Source organism: Bombus impatiens, unplaced genomic scaffold, assembly GCF_000188095.3.
Source record: "Bombus impatiens unplaced genomic scaffold, BIMP_2.2 scf_2222, whole genome shotgun sequence".
NCBI lineage: Eukaryota > Metazoa > Arthropoda > Insecta > Hymenoptera > Apidae > Bombus > Bombus impatiens.
Window position 1 is genome coordinate 955,388 of NT_178641.1, and position 14,761 is coordinate 970,148.

Sequence of the window (14,761 nt, forward strand, 5' to 3'; positions counted from 1 at the left end):
TTATTAAACATAATACTATATACAGTTTAATTATATGTAACAAGTAAATAGACTTAAATGCCATCATATGTACATCATTGTTTGTAAACAAGTCCATGAGACAATGATACCTCATTCTATTTACTTGTTACAATCCTGACCACATGAGCATTCGCAATAACTGGTGAATCGAACAAGTAGTGGGGTCTTTCTCGCGGATGTTGATTACTGTTTCGGTGAATGTTGCCGAAAGTTTCCCGGTAAATTAATGAAAAACATACGGCGTTCGTTATGCATAAAATATAAAAGTGCATTGAAATACTTTATAACAAAGATTACTGTACATCAGTATCGGTGTCATTGTAAAATAAGTGCGAGCATTACGATAAAATATTATTGTTTTATGTCTCTACTAACATAACAGAAATGAAGAGAGTGTAGAGTGTATGCGAGTGCATTCAACATACTCACACAATCGGTATATTCGACATGTTCGTGTACAATGGCAACCTTGACACTTGGTGATCGTTTTTGGCGGCTTCGTTCCGTTCTTACTGAAATCGTGTTTGGTAGGATCGCGTCGTGAGTGAAAGCGGCGGTGGCCATTCTGTAAAATCTTACAGAGTTTGGCAGTATCGAATCAGTAAAATATTTCGCGCTTCGTATTAACGATATTCCGTTATTGTGTTTGTTTTCGTGACTGCAATTTCGTTCGCTTTATAATTCTCGTGTAAACTTTTGTTCTATAAAGAAATACATCATATTACAAACCACACCAAACATTTTATGCATACATTGGAAATTGAGAAAAATAAACAATTAAGGTTAGACAACAGTAAAATTCTAATTAAATAAATTATATTATATTTAAGTGAAATACATGCTTCAAGAAAATTTTATTTGTTTGAAAATTTATATTTATTCATTTTTTCTTATAATATTTTTGTTTGATTGGTTCAACGACCTAATTTTTTTGTTGGACTACCAGTAATGAAAACAAACTATGCTATGTAACTGTATATCAACACGTTGGATATATGCGATCATGAATTGTATATACGTGTAAACATATGTGAAGGTTGAATGATTCTTATTTTCAAGTGAACTTAAAGAAAACAATGCATTTTAATCTTATGAAAGAAAAGAAAATGTAATCGATTCGCTAAATTACGCAGAAATTGTTCAAAACAACGGTAAAGTCTTTTTCCTCAATTTTCAGATAGAAAAACTTAAACAATGTTAACAAAAGTTTTGAACTATTCCATGTACGAAAATATTTCTATAAAATAATTACTTATCTATTCCTTAATTGCGTATTAAATACCAAATGTAGTTTATGCGTACATTCTTCGTATATTTTTTTTATAAATATGTTCGTATATAGCTGCATGCATACAAAACATTAATGTTTAAAAGCTACTTATTGTAGCGTATAAACCATAGTTATTGAAATTTGCTGTAGATTTCAAGCACGATATAGTTTTACGGCACAATTTCTGTATATGTACATGTTTTCTTGTTTTGAAAATGTGCATTTATCGAAAATAATACAAAAAGTTAATTTTATATAACATGTATTTTTCACGTAGATAATTAATTATTGTCATGCATAATAAATTATTATTATATTATATTTCATCACGGAAGATGTGTCTTTTATAGTGCTATATATAAAACTGTTACACAGTGCATAGACACTACCGTGAAGTTTCTATATAAAAAAATAATGTTTATGTGAATTCGATAACAGTGTTTATCTATTCCGCATATTATAAATTGAATACTACTTCTATAAAACAGGTGAGTTTTTAAATTTCTTATACGTACATTTAATCGTATACGTATTTAAACATACGCGTGCGACGTAGTAACGTTTTTATAACTATAAACATTCATGAAAAAGACTTTAATTTGTAAATAAATTTGTAAAGTTTTATATTAAATAGTTTAAGAATTAAAATCAATCTTAGTATTACAAAATAATACAATATCGTGAATTAAAATTATAAATTATCAATAAATATAAAAATAATTTCTTTTTATTTATAATATAATCCCAGTTACAACTAAAACTATATGATCATTAAAATATTAAATTCTCAGATTTAATAATTCATCAATTATAAGCAATTACAAAATAAAACCAATAATACAGTGTGTCCATAGTAAATCATAATGATTTATGACATTGTTTGTAACTTATATTAAATATTACAATGATATTTTGTCCATTTTTTTATTATTAAATATTAGATAAATTTTATTACATTGGAGATACAGATTATTTAATGTTCACTAAAATTACAAAAATACAATTATGAAAGCTTTGTATAAGCATTAATCTGATAAGTTGCATGATCAAAGCACAAAAGATTACATACATAAAAGTAATTAATTAATGCTTTATAATAGAAAATAATGCAACTACTAAATAAATGTTTCAAGTAATTGAAGGTACTTCAATATAACATTATATATTCTAATTTATTGTAATATAATGTTATATTGTTTCACATTTACATATTATATAGGACATATAGAAAATTTTATTATTATAATATAATGTTAATAAAATGTATTTGATGCCTTCTTTATGAATATAAATTACGATATTTGAAACAACACTGTAAATTTATTCTACAGGTTTCAGTGTAATAAATCTAGAAAGAATGAATGCAACTAAAAATGTTCCTGCTACAAAGCAGGCAACAAAGATATACCATGTTTCTTCATCAAATACATCTGTAAAAGCTGGAACCTGATTATAGAGGGTATCAATAAGTTTCATATTATAATTTTTGCTATTTGAAGTATGACTTGCCATTTTAGAAATGAATTATCGTGTAAAACTCAAAAATTCCGAGAACTGTAGAATTCAGATACCTTTCTTAAAGTATTTTCAGGAGGAAGAAAATTAAGCAATTAATCTGTATTGTTAAGAATTCCTAATGTGCTTTTTTGCAGACTTTCATATAAACAATTGTTTTATATTTAAATGCTTAACAAAAATATCAAAATATAATTTTTAATAAATATATTATGATTAAGACTTTTATGAATTGACAATGTAGGTTTAATTTTCACTGTTATCCCACAAATAAAGTGAAATATGAAAACTGGACTGTTTTAAATAAATGGTAAAATTGATTCTGACATTTATTCTTTAAAGATTTTATTTTTTAACTTATACTTATATTTATATTCAATTTTTTCTTTAATGCCTCATAATCAAATTAAATTGCCAATTAATTTATAAGAATAGTCCTCTACGTTTGCTTCCTGGCTTAATTCTAAATGCTTTCTTCTTTTTCCTTTTTAACTGTGTGTCCTCAACTTCAGCTTCAGATTCACTTGGAGCCAAAGGTGTGATATGTTTGTTGTAAAGTTCCAAAATATTTAAAGATGTCAAGTTTTTACCTTTGCATATTATTTTATCACCAGATACTAAAAGATACAGATGCTATATATAACATCAAATTTGTTTTAAACAGATTTTATAAAATTTAATTGTAATTTTAGTTACTGTAATTTAACATTGGTGAATTTATTCCACTTTTAGATAAACTTCTAAATTTTTTAATCTACATCTTTATTTTAAAAACAAAAGCGATATAAACTATTAATCTTATTTTTCTTAAGTAAAAAAATATTGTGATACTCACATAAATTGAATGTAATTATGGGTTCAGATAAATCAGAGACAACGTATGGTTTCACCATACAACGTGGATTTGTTGCAATAATCTTTGGAGTTGTAATTTGAAATAAAAAATCTCTGCAAATACAATATATGTTTGTTATAATATGTAATATTAGATCACTAAATGCATATTCTCTTTTAAGTCTATTTTTATATTTACAATTATGTTCATGCAATAGTTTAATAAGATAGCTTCTTTCTATCGTTTATCATTTTAGTTTTGACAATTCTTGCATTATCTTTTAATTTGTTTGTTTATAATATTTTCAGGAAAAATGGCACAAATGAAACAACAACTACCACTTCAAATGCCAGATTTAAGTAGTCTTCGCATAACTACAGCTGTTTCCATGCTTGGTAAAGCATATGGATGTGGACAGTGTAGTGGTGAGTTTTTATTTTTCTAATTATAGAAGTAGAAACTTTTTAAAATAAAAGCAAGCATATATTTTGTGATAAATTTACATTTCAACAAGACTATTAAAATAAATTTTTATTAAAAATTGTAGTTATCGAGAATCTCATAAAGCAAAAAATTAATTACACAAAGTAGAACAATATTTTAAGTAGATATAATAGAGTTAGATGGGGGAAGCATAGATATTTATATATTATTCCATTATTTAAAAAATGAAATTTTGTCCTCCAATAGTTAATATTCAAATATTCAATAGTCTATCAACGATATAAAAAAGTATAACAATTAATAATAAATCAAATAAGTTTTATCGTCACCTTTAATAGTTCCGTAATATCTTAGCTGGAACACCCTGTATAACGCGTATGAAAATCAACTGTACCTTTTCAAATGTGTATAATAAGAAATTACATCACACGTTTGTTAATATTCAATTCCAATATTTGACAGGCTACTTAATTTTCATATTATGCTTTTATTATATTATTGTAGCAACTTAATCATCAACGTTTTCTAAAAATACTGACATCGTCTGCTAGTTACTAGAAACTTCACGTTACACATGCGCAGGATATTGACGTCATTAAACTAACCAAACCTCTTATGAAGAGAAATGAAACATAATCGTTATTGAGGCAATATTTTTAATCTCGAAAAAAATATTTTCTTATGATAATAATATTCAAAACTTCCGCTGCATCTTTTAAATAAAAAGAGGGAATCGAGTACTATGTATTAACAAGCCATATTATAAAAAGTATAGTATAGTAGATAAAATATTATAGATAAAAAGAATTTATAACTAACTACAGATTGTATACTGTTTATTGTAAATTCAAGATAAGAATGCTATGTACTATGATCAAATTCCAGTGAAAGATATATAAGAAACAAAATTTTATTGAACTAACCTTGCCTCCAAAGCATTATCATGAAAGGGATCAAACTTTATGTCGATTGATTTAACTGGTTTTAAAGTTAAATTTCTCAAGTGCTTCGCAATTGCAGATATTACTCCGGCAGAACGGGTACGAGTTCCATTGAAAGGAATCGACATTTCGGAAATCAAGCACGCAATCGCGTGTAGTATTATCACTAATAGTTACAATTCTAGGGGAAATAGTTTTGAACGCAGTGCGGCCAATATAATCAAAATTTATTTATCATTAGATTATAAGACAATTATAAAGTAAAATAATATGTTAAAATAAGTCGAGATATAGAAAACAAATTTTATACTGTTTTATATTGTTCGAGGTATTTTTTAGCATTTTCGAAACACTGATGGAAATGTTACTAACATCCTATCTATTATTGATGTTGCATAAATTTTTTACATACTATATGTATATAGTTTTATAATATCTGTTAACATGTTTCTATTCAGACGTGAAAAATTTAAATAATTTAAAAAAGAATGATGACGCCAAGAACTATTAACTATCGTTTTATTATCTATGCGCTGATTGGTTGAGATAAGATCAATCGGAATCAAGTTGGTGGCAGCCATTGCAAGAGGCAGTCTTGTTCGCAGTGTGTATTTTGGAGAAGTGTGTTGTGTGGTCTGTGGGTTTTGTGTTGAATTTTTTACTTATTTATTAGTGGTTATCTCGTATTTTTCATCGTCAGCATAAAAAATGTATCCCGTAGGGCAGCGTGAGTATTATAACATGTTTATTTTTTTTTATAACATTTCAAAATATTCTAAAATAGCCTTTTCTGCATTTCTAAGCAAGAACAGAATTTCATTACTTGACTAAATCTGATCCTTTGTTCCTGTTTGATTACCTCAAAATGATGAGAATTCTTTTAATTCAAGCACGTGCTAACAAAACTCACCGTAGCGATAAGTTAAAATTTAAGGAATCGAGGAAAATTTAAAATATGACCTCGAATGAACCTCGTTCAACAGGCACAATGTGTCGTCACTCTGATCCGTCAATGTACGGATAACGTATGAGTGCATATGTGTATGCATCTAATACTGATGGTTTTTTGTTATTTATAGTATTTTTAATGTATTATTTTAAGTATAATAATCCCAATGAAAAATGAAGGCTTTCCAATTTTTTGTATTGGTATAGACACGCTTTTAAACTTAACTATTATTGTGTTATTGATATCTTCGATTTTATTATTTTATAAAACATTCATAAATAATTTCTATGTGCATATTTGTAGTTTCTGTTATGCTATTTTCTCCTTGATTAACATTATATTTTTAGCTTATAGTATAACTTATTTAATTCAACTAATCTATTCAACTAAATAGTATAACAAGAAAGAAGTCAATAATATAATATTGAACTAAAATATTCTATACTGATATTCAAAAATAAATAAAATTCATTGTAATTTTTTCTTAGATTATTACTTTTTGTTGATATATATATATCTTTTTTTCTTTAATATATCAATCACAAGTCTCTATATATATTACATTATTATGGTGACTTGACTATGCGTTATATAAAATATCACTTGTAATTATCATTTGCTTATGATTATTATGTAAAAAATATAAGTATATATGTAATAAATAACTAGAACAGAGAATTGAGGGAAGATCTTGAAGAAGGTGTTATCAAATTAATTGTTTTATTAATTGTTTGTGAAATCAATTTTTATAATTTAATTATAATACAGGAATATAGTTATAACAGATATTGCTATAGCAAAATATTTATTGTAGTATATATATATATATCATATTATACTTAACTATTACTTTTTACATTTTGAGAACTATGTAGTGTATCTTTATGTTTTTCAATTATTTTGTTACATGTATTTGTAACTGTTAGGATAAATATATAGAAATAATTATTCATATATGCATTTACATGCATTAGATATATATGAAAAATATATTAGTTTACTACATTATTTCAGCTCCTCCACCTGGACCCACAACAAGTTCTTCTGTTGGTGCATCTGGAGCAACTGGCAGTAGTGTTGTAGCTCCAGGTTCTTTAGGACTTGTTTCCACACAACAAACACACACTCCTCCTCAACCTCCTGAACTGCCAAGTAAGTTTTTAAAAACTATTTCATATACAATAAAAAAGTATATATGGCACTGGCATGATAGTATACATATTTTATAATAATTTTGCTTTTAATTATTCAATAATATATGAATTTGGTTTCCTGTTACTAATTTTCCATACTTCTTGTTATAAAATTAAAACCATTCATTAAATTGTTATGTAAAATTTCTTTAAAATGTAATATTTTTATTAAATGCATGATATAAAAATTGGTAACAATATAATTCTTGAAAAAAAAAGCTATATAATTGTGAGAAAATTTATAACGTATGTATATTAAAATCTGTACAGATAATAATCTAAAAAATATTCAAATAAATCCCTCAGCTGACAAATTTTATATAAAAAATATTTTCATATTTTCAATGGAAATGAAAATAATATACTTAAGTTATACATACTACAGGATTAACAAGTCAATAACAGTTATGTATTTTGTTTTGTAAATAATTTAAAATATATATTTGCAGTGTTTTCATGTCCTCGAAGACCAAACATAGGACGTGAAGGCAGACAAATTACCTTAAGAGCTAATCACTTCCAAATAACAATGCCACGTGGTTATGTGCACCATTATGATATTAATATCCAACCTGATAAATGTCCTCGTAAAGTTAATAGGGAAATAATAGAAACAATGGTTCATGCATATAGTAAAATATTTGGAACTCTTAAACCCGTATTCGATGGCAGAAATAATTTATATACAAGGGACCCCTTGCCTATCGGTACGGACAAAATAGAATTAGAAGTAAGTACAATGCATAATAAAATATATATACAGACTTCTTTTTTAAGATTTACTTTCTAATAATACATACACTTTTTAGGTAACACTGCCTGGTGAAGGTAAAGATAGAGTTTTTAGAGTGGTGATAAAGTGGCTGGCTCAAGTTTCACTGTTTGCTTTAGAAGAAGCTTTAGAAGGGCGTACAAGACAAATCCCATATGACGCTATACTTGCTTTAGATGTTGTAATGAGGCATTTACCATCTATGACATATACTCCAGTAGGTAGATCATTCTTTAGTACACCAGATGGATATTACCATCCATTAGGTGGTGGTAGAGAAGTTTGGTTTGGTTTTCATCAATCTGTTAGGCCATCCCAATGGAAAATGATGCTAAACATTGATGGTAAATATATAAATTATAATAAAATATAAAATAAATGTTGTATTCATTTCTTATGTGTATGTTACTTACTTTACAGTTTCTGCAACTGCATTTTATAAAGCACAACCTGTTATAGAATTTATGTGTGAAGTATTAGACATTCGAGACATAGGTGATCAAAAGAGACCCTTAACAGATTCTCAGCGAGTTAAATTTACCAAAGAAATTAAAGGACTTAAAATTGAAATCACACACTGTGGGACAATGAGGCGAAAATATAGAGTGTGTAATGTTACGCGTAAACCTGCTCAAATGCAATCGTAAGTATACATAAAAGCAATTTGTAATGTTATTTTAAAAACATATAACATTTATGAAAATTTTAGATTCCCGTTACAATTAGAAAATGGACAAACAGTCGAGTGCACGGTTGCAAAATATTTCTTAGACAAATATAAAATGAAATTGCGACACCCATATCTTCCATGCCTTCAAGTTGGACAAGAACATAAACATACATATTTGCCACTTGAGGTTTGTTGATTCTAGTATTTAGATCTCTTTTTGATCCTTAAAGTTATGTCTTTTTTCCAAGGAATATAGTGTAATATAATATAATTTTGAAGTATCATTTATATGTATTGTTAGGTCTGTAATATTGTTGCTGGGCAACGTTGTATCAAGAAATTGACTGATATGCAGACTTCTACTATGATAAAAGCTACAGCCCGGTCTGCTCCAGATCGTGAACGAGAAATAAATAACTTAGTTAGAAGAGCTGATTTTAATAATGATTCATATGTTCAAGAATTTGGTTTGACGATATCAAACAATATGATGGAAGTTAGGGGTCGTGTTTTGCCTCCACCCAAGCTACAGTATGGAGGGCGCGTAAGTTCCCTCAGTGGACAGGTGAGAAACTTCCAACTCAATCAGTCAGGTCTAGCCAAATCACACATTTGCAGAGGCTCTTGTATTATTTTTGGTAGAAATATATTTTTTGCAGTGCTGTATACTATAATGTTATTAATTATAATGTATTTTTCCCATTTGAAGATACATGAATAATATTCTTGCAATCATGATTTAGTTTAAAATTTTTGTTTTAGAATAGCTTAAGCTTTTTTCTGAGATTTATACATTTTTTTTTATTAAAACAAAAATCTTAATAAATACGACTTTATATAATAGAATGAGATTTTTTCTAAGATAATAATACATTTGGGCTGAAACTTTTTTATTTCAAATACATTGAAAAATTAATTAAACGAAAAGTTGTCAAATGAATGCATCGGTTCTAGACCTGGTTGATTTTGATATATGAACTGTCACTGTAATGGAAATAAATTATTTTTATAAAATCAACAAAAATAGTCCAGTAATAATTTCAAATATTATTTTATCTAACAAAGAAAAAAATTCATTCCTTTATATATAATTTGCATTACATTTGCAGTTCATTATCACTATATACTGTCTGATGCTATCAGTTTTGTTCCATGCAGTAGTGAAATGAAGTGGGTTGTTATTTATTTTGATTTTTTGTTGTAATTCTTCAAAGTTTTTATTTGTGTTATTTTATAATTACTGTTTATATGATTTTTGTGGTAAGAAGAGATAAATATAGAAGAGTAATGATTGCATGGATTGTATAGAAACACTGGTGCATCTTGTTTATTTGTTATGATTCAAAGTATTCATTGTAATATTTAATGATATATTTCATCTTATTTTTTTCCTGTTTAAAGACGAAGCAGCAGGCTATACCTAATGGTGGTGTTTGGGATATGCGAGGCAAGCAATTTTTCACAGGTGTGGAAATTAGAGTTTGGGCAATTGCTTGTTTCGCTCCACAAAGAACTGTACGCGATGATTCAATACGTAATTTTATAGCACAATTACAAAGAATAAGCAATGATGCTGGGATGCCAATTATTGGGCAACCATGTTTTTGTAAATATGCTACTGGGCCAGATCAAGTAGAGCCCATGTTTAGATATCTAAAAGCGACATTTTCATCATTACAACTTGTTTGTGTTATATTACCTGGAAAAACACCTGTATATGGTAAGTATATATATATATATATATATATATTATATTATATATCATATATTAATTTTATCATTATTATTAATATATATATAGTAATTATATATATATATTATATTTTGTTAGTAGCTAGTATAATGTGATGAAAAGTTTATATAATTTTATAATGTAGTAAATTAATCGTATATAGTACAATAAATAACATTGGAGGTTGTTACAACGTAAAATGTATGTTTTGCATTATGTGAGATTCTACAGTATCGATAATATATTAGTCTACATATGTTACCTACTCTGCTTACAGCTGAAGTCAAAAGAGTAGGAGATACATTATTGGGTATGGCAACGCAGTGTGTACAAGCAAAAAATGTTAATAAAACGTCACCACAGACGTTGTCGAATTTATGTTTGAAAATTAATGTAAAATTAGGTGGTATTAATAGTATTCTAGTACCCACTATCAGACCGAAAGTGTTTGATGAACCTGTTATATTTTTTGGAGCTGATGTGACTCATCCTCCTGCTGGAGATAATAAAAAGCCTAGCATAGCGGCAGTAGTTGCTAGTATGGATGCTCATCCATCTCGGTACGCAGCTACTGTTAGAGTTCAACAACATAGACAAGAAATTATTCAGGAACTTAGTTCAATGGTGAGGTAAGTAAATTGTTATAATTTTTAAATAATACAAGTTTATTTACATTTCAAGCTCTTATAGAATGTTCATATAAAAAATATTATATTAAGTAAACAAATATTTTGAGCACATTGAATTTTTACTTTTTTCCATATACATATAAATACAAAACATATTCTGTAAACACGTTTTGCCATATATTATTTTTAATTAATAACGGCGAAATATTTCTTTTTAAGGGAACTCCTTCTTATGTTCTACAAAAGCACTGGTGGATATAAACCACTTAGGATAATTCTTTATCGCGATGGTGTCTCAGAAGGTCAATTTCTTCATGTTTTACAACACGAGTTAACTGCCATTCGAGAAGCTTGTATTAAACTTGAAGCTGAGTATAGACCTGGAATAACATTTGTTGTAGTCCAGAAGAGACATCACACTCGCCTATTTTGTTCGGAAAAAAGAGATCAAAGTGGTAAAAGCGGGAATATACCAGCCGGTACAACAGTTGATGTCTGTATAACGCATCCAACTGAATTTGACTTCTATTTATGTAGTCACCAAGGCATCCAGGTAAACTTTAAAACTCTTGATCAATTCTGTTTCTTTGTTTGTTTCATTTGACCTAGATATTACATTTATTTATATTTATTGTAGGGCACGTCTCGACCATCGCATTATCACGTTTTATGGGATGATAATCGTTTTGAAAGTGACGAATTACAGTCTCTAACGTATCAATTATGTCACACGTATGTCAGATGTACGAGATCTGTTAGTATACCTGCACCAGCATATTATGCTCATCTCGTAGCATTCCGAGCCAGATATCATTTGGTAGAAAAAGAGCATGATAGGTACATAAAATTTTATATTGATATTTATAAAATCTTCTTTTTAAGCTAAAGCAAAGTATTAATTTGCTGCATTAAAAAATGATAATATAAAATTAAACATGCCAACTGTTTTAAGACGTAGTATATAGTTAAAGATTTTGAAAATAATAAATTAATCACATATGTGTTACCATTCGTTATCAACATGAATCTTCATCTTTGAATTTCAGCGGAGAAGGATCTCATCAATCTGGCTGTAGCGAAGACAGAACACCAGGTGCAATGGCAAGAGCTATCACAGTTCATGCAAACACAAAGCGGGTTATGTACTTTGCATAATTCTTCTTTGAATTTTTCTTAGACACATAAGCAAAATAGTAAAAATAATAAAAATACCATAAAATGATAATGATCATCATATCTTGCACGTTGATATTTTTAGACTGCTTGAAATGCTGGACAATCTTCTTGAGTGGTCAACTTTTTTGCTTACTTTTATAATCAAATAAATCTGCCTAATACCTAAAAATATGTCGAACAATTTTATATTAAGCTTTTTTTTCTTGTTTTTTTTTTTTTTTAATACATTGTCGACTAGGTTTTGGACAGATTTTTTAACACGTTAGGAAGTAGGTATTAAACGAGGTGCTTTTAGTTAATCATGTTTTAGATTGTTGCAGCTTGACTGTCGGATAGTTTCGCGATAAAAACCACATGAACGAATAATTTAAGAATCCGTGCTGCCGTGGATATTACGCTTATTTCTTTTTTTTTTTTTTTTAGAGGTTGAATTTCCTCTAGCATTTGTATGATGCAAAAAGATCGTATTACAACATAAATTCACGATTGTATAAATCGCTTCTGCAAGACTGTTATCTTGTTGTTTATATATAGTTGTCATTTGTATCAGTCATTTTTTGTAAAAAGGAAAAATAAAAAAGATGTGGACTTTCAAGTCACACTCACGACTATAAAATATTGGCATGTAAAGTCTATTTTGCTTCAGCATATTCGTTATTATGCTTATGAGACTATGTTCTTTACAAATAACATACTTATCATATCTATCATATTTATCATAAGCATTAAAAAATTTGGCCACATCAAGCAATGATTTGTCAATAGAGAGATACAAATAAATAAAATTTGTAAATGTTAATTGTGAAGGTCTCCAAATCAATGGCCAAAATCTGTTAAGAATTTTTAATAAAATTCAAAGTTGTGGCAAATTGATAAAACATAGTGTTATGTAATATGTTTAGTCTCATAAAGAACATTGTGCCACATTTGCTAAATAATATCTTTTGTATGACTTAAACTTGAATGAAACTAAATCTAATGTCATTTTTGGGATTGTTTAGAATATCTAAAAGATTGACCTATATACAAACACAGATCAAGAATTTCTCATGTGACTAAGAAAAACTTCAAACGAATGATATGTAATTAAGAATTGTTCTTCATAATAATAAGTAGAATGAAATATGGTTTGATCATTGAATTATAATTATGTAAAAGAATAGTATGTTACACATACAAACAATTTAACGTTATCAACTGAAAATCCAGAGACACATATTTTATTCTTCTTTTTTTTTAGTTGCACAAACATTATTCTTTGTATATGGAGCGAAAATTATTGCGTAGCTTGAACTGTGGTAGTACTTTATTCATATCGACGAAGGTAAACGAATACCTTCTATCTGTATGTTTGAAATATGAAACATCTCTTCAAGCAAGGCAAGTACTTTTAAATGAAACCTATATGGCATTAGATCCTGGCTGATAATGATTCTCTATTGACACGGGAAATGACTTGATTAAGAATAGAATAAGGTAATTTAATAAATACAAAGTTATTCAGAATATAACAAGAAATTATTAGGATAAGCTTTATGTTATTTATCGTGTAATGCGAGTTTTAAGGTCCTCAAGTTTTTATTTCAAAGAATTCATCGTTCATGATTCATATGCAAATGGAACTATGTAAATGGAACAATAATCTTAATCGAAACAATAATTGTGTTAAGAGCCTTGTAAGTAACTACAATGTAGAGGCAATAGATAGGACAATGAAGCGTATAAGTATGTATTGACGTGCCCCACAAATCGTTTATTATATACCGTTAGAATCATTAATACACTAGTAAAATTTTTGATAATTTTCGTTGTTTTAAATATAATAACACAGGTAATTCTTTAAAATGATAATTTAATTTTATGTAACACAGAGCAGTATTAATAACATTTAAACATCATATCATTGCACGACGAGGCAAATTATAAAATTGTGGAACTTGTTAAAGGTTTTTAACAAATATCCGTGATAGAGTTCTACAAATTTTATTTAACGTAGGAGCCAATTTATATATAGACAATAAATTGCAAAAATTCTACTCTAACGTTTGGTATTTTAATAGAGATCTCAAAACACAACAGGAAAAAGATCATTCCGAAAATATTAATTATTGGAATTGCAATTTTAGCACGTGAAATTTGTAGAACTTTGTGCATTAATGATTCTAATTTTAGATTTACAAGCGATACAATGTTAATATTATCTCGGAAAGTATGAAAAGGACCTTAATCTATCAATAATATTTATTCTAATTATAAATTTAAGTCTATGCCGTAGGTTATCACTTGTAATCATAATGTTTAATGCCTAGCTTTTGACTTTATGACAGATTAGGTAATTTGTTAAATATGATTTGATTATGAGTAAAGGTCTGAATATAATCTTTGAACGTTCACAACGATAGTTCAGTGGTTGAATCAGTTCCAAGCAATTAAAGGCAGCAGGTAAACAGAAGCAAATAATATAATCAGTATAGAAAGTAAAAGAGAAGTTACGAGTTCTGACTAATGGAAAGAAAATAAATTTATTATTCTCACGGGTGTGAAAATACCAAAATGTAGAACATGAAAAGTTTAAATATTAATGAATTACGAATCGATTTGAATCGTAATAAGG

The 14,761-nt window shown here is 27.8% G+C and overlaps 3 protein-coding genes across 3 annotated transcripts; 1 reads left to right on the forward strand and 2 right to left on the reverse strand.

Moving 5' to 3' along the window:
* Window positions 1–152: 152 nt before the first annotated feature.
* Window positions 153–12,750, forward strand: LOC100748831 (protein argonaute-2). The gene is made up of 14 exons (XM_024371992.2): window positions 153–803; window positions 1,569–1,779; window positions 3,950–4,066; window positions 6,990–7,127; window positions 7,618–7,898; window positions 7,978–8,284; window positions 8,361–8,583; window positions 8,650–8,797; window positions 8,912–9,175; window positions 10,012–10,330; window positions 10,620–10,971; window positions 11,191–11,524; window positions 11,609–11,808; window positions 12,018–12,750. Exons 3-14 carry the CDS (start codon window positions 3,955–3,957, stop codon window positions 12,124–12,126), a joined length of 2,787 nt encoding a protein of 928 aa, XP_024227760.1. The 5' UTR covers window positions 153–803; window positions 1,569–1,779; window positions 3,950–3,954; the 3' UTR covers window positions 12,127–12,750.
* On the reverse strand, window positions 2,197–3,027 carry LOC105681825. Its single transcript, XM_012393164.3, has one exon. The coding sequence runs from the start codon at window positions 2,801–2,803 to the stop codon at window positions 2,612–2,614; it is 192 nt and encodes a 63-aa protein (XP_012248587.1). The 5' UTR covers window positions 2,804–3,027; the 3' UTR covers window positions 2,197–2,611.
* Window positions 3,168–5,234, reverse strand: LOC100749068 (39S ribosomal protein L53, mitochondrial). The gene is made up of 3 exons (XM_003494462.4): window positions 5,009–5,234; window positions 3,642–3,754; window positions 3,168–3,423 (listed from the first exon to the last, which is right to left on the reverse strand). The coding sequence occupies exons 1-3, from the start codon at window positions 5,152–5,154 to the stop codon at window positions 3,230–3,232; spliced, it is 453 nt and encodes a 150-aa protein (XP_003494510.1). The 5' UTR covers window positions 5,155–5,234; the 3' UTR covers window positions 3,168–3,229.
* Window positions 12,751–14,761: the final 2,011 nt, after the last annotated feature.